Raw genomic sequence first — 8,618 nt, forward strand, 5'->3', positions numbered from 1 at the left:
AACACAATGGATGACACTGAACTGAAGGTATGTTTGCAGAAAGAGAGCCAGCATGTTTTGACAGAAGATTTTGTGGGTTAGAGATACCTAATTTTATGATACAATAAACTACATTGCATATATTGTATTTCCCTAGCATCACACAGCAAAAATATTGCTGAGTCAGGTCAGTGATGAACAAATATCCCATAAGGCTAAATTCAGAACAGAAAACATTTTGTACCAGCCCACTAAGGTGCACTACCAATACATGACAAGACTACTGAATAAAACTAGAAACAAACTGTAAGGTCCCATGTTCTGTATTTATGTGGGTAAGGGGGTTGGTGTATAAAAGTAAGGAGGTCTTGCTGCAATTATATAGGGCTCTGGAGGGACCACACCTGGAGTACTGTGTACAGTTTTGGTCTACTTACCTAAGGAAGGATATACTTGCCTTAGGGCAGTACAACGAAGGTTCACTAGATTGATTCCTGGGATGAGAGGGTTGTCCTATGAGGAAAGATTGAGTAGAAAGGGCCTTTATTCTCTGGAGTTCAGAAAAATGAGAGGTGATCTCATTGAAATGGATAAAATTCTTAGAGGGCTTGTCAGGGTAGATGCCGATAGGCTGTTTCCCCTGGCTGGAGAATTTAGAACTAGGGGTCATAGTCTCAAGGGGTCGGCCATTTAGGACCGACATGAAGAGAAATTTCTTCACTGAGGGTTGTGAATCTTTGGAATTCTCTATCCCAGAGGGCTGTGGATGCTCAGTCAGTGAGTATATTCAAGACTGAGATCGATAGATTATCGGACATTAAGGGAATCAAGGGATATGGGGATAGAGCAGGAAAGTGGAGTCGAGGTAGAAGATCAGCCATGATCTTACTGAATGGCGGACCAGGCTCGAGGGCCGTATCACCTACTCCTGCTCCTAATTCTTATGTTCTTAAGTGTGTCCAGTGATAAACAATACTAATTTTATCAAAGCTTTTAAATTGTGGGTAGGCATTAAATACTACATTTGGTGTCGCTGTTTGCCATGACAGGAAATAGAGGGGAACCAAGAGTCTAATGAGAATGAGGAACTTAAAGTAATTAAGATCAGTAAAGAAAAAGTACTGGAGAAATTAATGGGATTAAAAGCTGACAAATCCCCTGGACCCGATGGCTTACATCCTAGGGTTTTAAAAGAGGTGGCTGCAGAGATATTGGATGTATTGGTTTTGATCTTCCAGAATGCACTCGATTATAGAACGGTCCCCGTGGATTGGAAGGTAACAAATGTAACCCTGCTATTCAAGAAAGGAGGGAGAGAGAAAACAGGCAACTATAGGCCAGTTAGCGTGACATCAGTAGTAGGGAAAATGCTAGAATCTATTATTAAGGACGTGGTAACAAGGCTCTTAGAAAATCATAAAATGATTAGGCTGAGTCAATACGGTTTTTATGAAAGGGAAATTGTGTTTGACAATTCTATTAGGTTATTCTTTTAATAACCTAAAAATATTATTTATTAGCTGTTGAGGGGAGGATCTAAAAAAGAAATGAGATGAGTTGTCCTGTCGCCTCCATAAGAGGATGGGGAGTGGAGCGCTAGGTGCAGGGAGAACACACAAGGGGGGAGGGAAGAATAGTCGAGCAGAACAAGGGGAGCTCATTCAAGGAGTGGGGAAGAGGGAGGCCATTCTGGGGGGGGGGCGAGGGCAGTCATCCAAAGGGGGGGGGGAGGGAGTTATCCGCCGGAGGGGGGTCGAAGGAGATCACCCGGAGGCGGGGGGGGGGCGGCGAAGGAGATCACCCGGAGGGGGGGGGGGGGGGGGCGAAGGAGATCACCGGAGGGGGGGGGGGGGCGAAGGAGATCACCGGAGGGGGGGGGGGCGAAGGAGATCACCCGGAGGGGGGGGGGGGGCGAAGGAGATCACCCGGAGGGGGGGGGCGAAGGAGATCATCCGGGGGGGGTGGGGGGAGGTGGGGCGGGGGGGTCATCTGGGTGGGGGGGCGGGGGGTGAGAGACCGTCCGGGGGCGGGGGGTGAGAGACCGTCCGGGGGGCGGGGGGTGAGAGACCGTCCGGGGGGCGGGGGGTGAGAGACCGTCCGGGGGGCGGGGGGGTGAGAGACCGTCCGGGGGGCGGGGGGTGAGAGACCGTCCGGGGGGCGGGGGGTGAGAGACCGTCCGGGGGGCGGGGGGTGAGAGACCGTCCGGGGGGCGGGGGGTGAGAGACCGTCCGGGGGGCGGGGGGGTGAGAGACCGTCCGGGGGGCGGGGGGTGAGAGACCGTCCGGGGGGCGGGGGGGTGAGAGACCGTCCGGGGGGCGGGGGGTGAGAGACCGTCCGGGGGGCGGGGGGTGAGAGACCGTCCGGGGGGCGGGGGGGTGAGAGACCGTCCGGGGGGCGGGGGGTGAGAGACCGTCCGGGGGGCGGGGGGTGAGAGACCGTCCGGGGGGCGGGGGGTGAGAGACCGTCCGGGGGGCGGGGGGGTGAGAGACCGTCCGGGGGGCGGGGGGTGAGAGACCGTCCGGGGGGCGGGGGGTGAGAGACCGTCCGGGGGGCGGGGGGTGAGAGACCGTCCGGGGGGCGGGGGGTGAGAGACCGTCCGGGGGGCGGGGGGTGAGAGACCGTCCGGGGGGCGGGGGGTGAGAGACCGTCCGGGGGGCGGGGGGGTGAGAGACCGTCCGGGGGCGGGGGGTGAGAGACCGTCCGGGGGGCGGGGGGTGAGAGACCGTCCGGGGGGCGGGGGTGAGAGACCGTCCGGGGGGCGGGGGGTGAGAGACCGTCCGGGGGGCGGGGGGGTGAGAGACCGTCCGGGGGGCGGGGGGTGAGAGACCGTCCGGGGGGCGGGGGGTGAGAGACCGTCCGGGGGGCGGGGGGTGAGAGACCGTCCGGGGGGCGGGGGGGTGAGAGACCGTCCGGGGGGCGGGGGGTGAGAGACCGTCCGGGGGGCGGGGGGGTGAGAGACCGTCCGGGGGGCGGGGGGTGAGAGACCGTCCGGGGGCGGGGGGTGAGAGACCGTCCGGGGGGCGGGGGGTGAGAGACCGTCCGGGGGGCGGGGGGGGTGAGAGACCGTCCGGGGGGCGGGGGGTGAGAGACCGTCCGGGGGGCGGGGGGTGAGAGACCGTCCGGGGGGCGGGGGGTGAGAGACCGTCCGGGGGGCGGGGGGTGAGAGACCGTCCGGGGGGCGGGGGGTGAGAGACCGTCCGGGGGGCGGGGGGGTGAGAGACCGTCCGGGGGGCGGGGGGTGAGAGACCGTCCGGGGGGCGGGGGGTGAGAGACCGTCCGGGGGGCGGGGGGTGAGAGACCGTCCGGGGGGGCGGGGGGTGAGAGACCGTCCGGGGGGCGGGGGGTGAGAGACCGTCCGGGGGGCGGGGGGTGAGAGACCGTCCGGGGGGCGGGGGGGTGAGAGACCGTCCGGGGGGCGGGGGGGTGAGAGACCGTCCGGGGGGCGGGGGGTGAGAGACCGTCCGGGGGGCGGGGGGGTGAGAGACCGTCCGGGGGGCGGGGGGTGTGAGAGACCGTCCGGGGGGCGGGGGGTGAGAGACCGTCCGGGGGGCGGGGGGGTGAGAGACCGTCCGGGGGGCGGGGGGTGAGAGACCGTCCGGGGGGGGGGAGGGGTGAGAGATCGTCCGGGGGGGGGGAGGGGTGAGAGATCGTCCGGGGGGGAGGGGTGAGAGATCGTCCGGGGGGGGAGGGGTGAGAGATCATCGGGGGGGGGAGGGGGTGAGAGATCATCGGGGGGGGGGGGGAGGGGTGAGAGATCATCGGGGGGGGGGGGGGAGGGGTGAGAGATCATCCGGGGGGCGGGGGGTGAGAGATCGTCCGGGGGGCGGGGGGTGAGAGACCGTCCGGGGGGGGGAGGGGTGAGAGATCGTCCGGGGGGGGGGAGGGGTGAGAGATCATCCGGGGGGGAGGGGCGAGAGATCATCCGGGGGGGGAGGGGTGAGAGATCATCGGGGGGGGGGGGGGGGAGGGGTGAGAGATCATCCGGGGGGCGGGGGGTGAGAGACCGTCCGGGGGGCGGGGGGTGAGAGACCGTCCGGGGGGGCGGGGGGTGAGAGACCGTCCGGGGGGCGGGGGGTGAGAGACCGTCCGGGGGGCGGGGGGTGAGAGACCGTGCGGGGGGCGGGGGGTGAGAGACCGTCCGGGGGGCGGGGGGGTGAGAGACCGTCCGGGGGGCGGGGGGGTGAGAGACCGTCCGGGGGGCGGGGGGTGAGAGACCGTCCGGGGGGCGGGGGGTGAGAGGACCGTCCGGGGGGCGGGGGGTGAGAGACCGTCCGGGGGGCGGGGGTGAGAGACCGTCCGGGGGGCGGGGGGTGAGAGACCGTCCGGGGGGCGGGGGGTGAGAGACCGTCCGGGGGGCGGGGGGGTGAGAGACCGTCCGGGGGGCGGTGGGGGGTGAGAGACCGTCCGGGGGGCGGGGGGTGAGAGACCGTCCGGGGGGCGGGGGGTGAGAGACCGTCCGGGGGGCGGGGGGTGAGAGACCGTCCGGGGGGCGGGGGGTGAGAGATCGTCCGGGGGGCGGGGGGTGAGAGATCGTCCGGGGGGGGAGGGGTGAGAGATCGTCCGGGGGGGAGGGGTGAGAGATCATCCGGGGGGGGAGGGGTGAGAGATCATCGGGGGGGGGGGGGGGGGGAGGGGTGAGAGATCATCGGGGGGGGGGGGAGGGGTGAGAGATCATCCGGGGGCGGGGGGGTGAGAGATCGTCCGGGGGGCGGGGGGTGAGAGACCGTCCGGGGGGCGGGGGGGTGAGAGACCGTCCGGGGGGCGGGGGGTGAGAGACCGTCCGGGGGGCGGGGGGTGAGAGACCGTCCGGGGGGCGGGGGGTGAGAGATCGTCCGGGGGGCGGGGGGTGAGAGATCGTCCGGGGGGGGGAGGGGTGAGAGATCGTCCGGGGGGGAGGGGTGAGAGATCATCCGGGGGGGGAGGGGTGAGAGATCATCGGGGGGGGGGGGGGGGGAGGGGTGAGAGATCATCGGGGGGGGGGGGGGAGGGGTGAGAGATCATCCGGGGGGCGGGGGGTGAGAGATCGTCCGGGGGGCGGGGGGGGTGAGAGACCGTCCGGGGGGCGGGGGGTGAGAGACCGTCCGGGGGGCGGGGGGTGAGAGACCGTCCGGGGGGCGGGGGGGGGGGGGTGAGAGACCGTCCGGGGGGGGGGGAGGGGTGAGAGATCGTCCGGGGGGGGGGAGGGGTGAGAGATCGTCCGGGGGGGAGGGGTGAGAGATCGTCCGGGGGGGGAGGGGTGAGAGATCATCGGGGGGGGGGAGGGGTGAGAGATCATCGGGGGGGGGGGGGAGGGGTGAGAGATCATCGGGGGGGGGGGGGGAGGGGTGAGAGATCATCCGGGGGGCGGGGGGTGAGAGATCGTCCGGGGGGCGGGGGGTGAGAGACCGTCCGGGGGGCGGGGGGTGAGAGACCGTCCGGGGGGCGGGGGGTGAGAGACCGTCCGGGGGGCGGGGGGTGAGAGACCGTCCGGGGGGCGGGGGGTGAGAGACCGTCCGGGGGGCGGGGGGTGAGAGACCGTCCGGGGGGCGGGGGGTGAGAGACCGTCCGGGGGGCGGGGGGTGAGAGACCGTCCGGGGGGCGGGGGGTGAGAGACCGTCCGGGGGGCGGGGGGTGAGAGACCGTCCGGGGGGCGGGGGGTGAGAGACCGTCCGGGGGGCGGGGGGTGAGAGATCGTCCGGGGGGCGGGGGGTGAGAGATCGTCCGGGGGGGGGGAGGGGTGAGAGATCATCCGGGGGGGAGGGGTGAGAGATCATCCGGGGGGGGGAGGGGTGAGAGATCATCCGGGGGGGGAGGGGTGAGAGATCATCGGGGGGGGGGGGGAGGGGTGAGAGATCGTCCGGGGGGCGGGGGGTGAGAGATCGTCCGGGGGGCGGGGGGTGAGAGATCGTCCGGGGGGCGGGGGGTGAGAGACCGTCCGGGGGGGGGAGGGGTGAGAGATCGTCCGGGGGGGGAGGGTGAGAGATCATCCGGGGGGGAGGGGTGAGAGATCATCCGGGGGGGAGGGGTGAGAGATCATCCGGGGGGGGAGGGGTGAGAGATCATCGGGGGGGGGGAGGGGTGAGAGATCATCGGGGGGGGGGGGGGAGGGGTGAGAGATCATCCGGGGGGCGGGGGGTGAGAGATCATCCGGGGGGCGGGGGGTGAGAGATCATCCGGGGGGCGGGGGGTGAGAGATCATCCGGGGGGCGGGGGGTGAGAGATCATCCGGGGGGCGGGGGGTGAGAGATCATCCGGGGGGCGGGGGGTGAGAGATCATCCGGGGGGCGGGGGGTGAGAGATCATCCGGGGGGCGGGGGGTGAGAGATCATCCGGGGGGCGGGGGGGTGAGAGATCATCCGGGGGGGGAGGGGTGAGAGATCATCGGGGGGGGGGGGGGGGGAGGGGTGAGAGATCATCCGGGGGGCGGGGGGTGAGAGATCATCCGGGGGGCGGGGGGTGAGAGATCATCCGGGGGGCGGGGGGTGAGAGATCATCCGGGGGGCGGGGGGTGAGAGATCATCCGGGGGCGGGGGGTGAGAGATCATCCGGGGGGCGGGGGGTGAGAGATCATCCGGGGGGCGGGGGGTGAGAGATCATCCGGGGGGGGAGGGGTGAGAGATCATCCGGGGGGGGGAGGGGTGAGAGATCATCCGGGGGGGGGAGGGGTGAGAGATCATCCGGGGGGGGGAGGGGTGAGAGATCATCCGGGGGGGAAGGGGTGAGATATCATCCGGGGGGGGGGAGGGGTGAGAGATCATCCGGGGGGGGAGGGGTGAGAGATCATCGGGGGGGGGGGAGGGGTGAGAGATCATCGGGGGGGGGGGAGGGGTGAGAGATCATCCGGGGGGCGGGGGGGGGAGGGGTGAGAGATCATCCGGGGGGCGGGGGGGGAGAGATCATCCGGGGGGGCGGGGGGGGAGAGATCATCCGGGGGGGCGGGGGGGGGAGAGATCATCCGGGGGGGCGGGGGGGGGAGAGATCATCCGGGGGGGCGGGGGGGGGAGAGATCATCCGGGGGGGCGGGGGGGGGGGGGGGAGAGATCATCCGGGGGGGCGGGGGGGGAGAGATCATCCGGGGGGGCGGGGGGATCATGGTGGGGGGGGGGCGGGGAGATCATCCGGGGGGGCGGGGAGCGAGATCATGGTGGGGGTGGGCGAGGAGCGAGATCATGGTGGGGGTGGGCGAGGAGCGAGATCATGGTGGGGGTGGGCGAGGAGCGAGATCATGGTGGGGGTGGGCGAGGAGCGAGATCATGGTGGGGGTGGGCGAGGAGCGAGATCATGGTGGGGGTGGGCGAGGAGCGAGATCATGGTGGGGGTGGGCGAGGAGCGAGATCATGGTGGGGGTGGGCGAGGAGCGAGATCATGGTGGGGGTGGGCGAGGAGCGAGATCATGGTGGGGGTGGGCGAGGAGCGAGATCATGGTGGGGGTGGGCGAGGGAGATCATCAATTGCACTGAAATACAATCAGTTTGGAAGGATTGGTATATTGTTTAATTTCTGGACCTACGGTCTGCTTTTACAATACATACAGTATTTTAAATTAAACGGTAATTTTGTGGACCCCAACAGTCGTATTTTTTTTGTTTACAGAAATCAATGCAGTTTTGTTTTCAGAGTAAAACTTTGTGTCTGAAATTTACTGCCCGAAATCGGTCATGCAGAAATGTTTTCTTCATGAAACTGGACAGATTACTTTTGAAGTACTGGCTTACCTTGCGATCACATAAGATCTTAACTTCACGTTTTGGTATGGCACTACTTCAGAGATGACCTTTTCTGCTGTCATCAATCTCGTTCGGGACTTTTAATTTAAGGATCGAACATTTAAAAAACATGTGATAGTAAATTTCATTTTAGTTTTCTCACAATGCTACCTCCAGTTGAAAAATAAATTCAATAGTACACTGGATCGATAAGGAGAGAAAGGAGCTGTATACCAGAGTAAATCAACGGCATAATGGTGCCAGACTCCCCCGCAGGTGGAGAGACCCGGGCCGCAGGCCTCACTACACAAACATACCGCCCGACTCCATGCCCAATAAAACACAGCGTGAGTGGCCGTGGTCTAATATTTTCCGTCCCCTCACCTCGGAAACCTTCATGTCCACTATTCTCTCCACCTCGTACACATCTTCCTCTGTTTCGCTTTCATGTTCCGATTTCTCCGCAGCCTCCACCACCACCGTCGCCATGATTGTTGACGTTACCACCCAGCCGCTCACCCCGCGCCGCCTCCGACACGAAGCTGCCGATTTTGAAAAAAAACTCCTGAAGAAACGAAAACTTGTGGGTGGAGTGTTTGTTGATAATAGTGACGTCGGCCTGAGCCAATCAAAAAGCGAGTTCATAATGATTGACATTGCATGTTTACCAATCACAGATGATGATAGTCAATGGGCGTTCATGTCCCTATCTCCGATCGTCAATGACAACCCGGTTCGCCCCCTCCCCCCTCACCATGCCCCCTCCTGGTGGAGGCGCCGGAGGTGGAGTTCGTGTGTGGAGAGGAGGGGAATTCCAGTCAAATTAAAGATTGACATAAATAAATCACCAACCAAATCTAACGTCTTGTGATTGACACTTAGTTCAACCAATTAAAGCCCCTATTAAGTCTGATCGTCTGCGGCCGGGGCCGTGTTTAAAGAATTTTTTTTTAA

General features: G+C 65.3%; 1 protein-coding gene across 1 annotated transcript in view; it reads right to left on the reverse strand.

Moving 5' to 3' along the window:
* The window catches only part of mphosph8 (M-phase phosphoprotein 8), an 85,413-nt gene extending 77,211 nt beyond the window's left edge, over window positions 1-8,202 (reverse strand). The window contains exon 1 of the mRNA XM_067986095.1: window positions 8,049-8,202. Within this exon, the coding sequence (XP_067842196.1) occupies window positions 8,049-8,153 (105 nt within the window). The 5' untranslated portion in view covers window positions 8,154-8,202. The remainder of the gene's footprint in view (window positions 1-8,048) is intronic.
* Between the last annotated feature and the right edge of the window lie 416 nt (window positions 8,203-8,618).

Source organism: Heptranchias perlo, chromosome 6, assembly GCF_035084215.1.
Source record: "Heptranchias perlo isolate sHepPer1 chromosome 6, sHepPer1.hap1, whole genome shotgun sequence".
NCBI lineage: Eukaryota > Metazoa > Chordata > Chondrichthyes > Hexanchiformes > Hexanchidae > Heptranchias > Heptranchias perlo.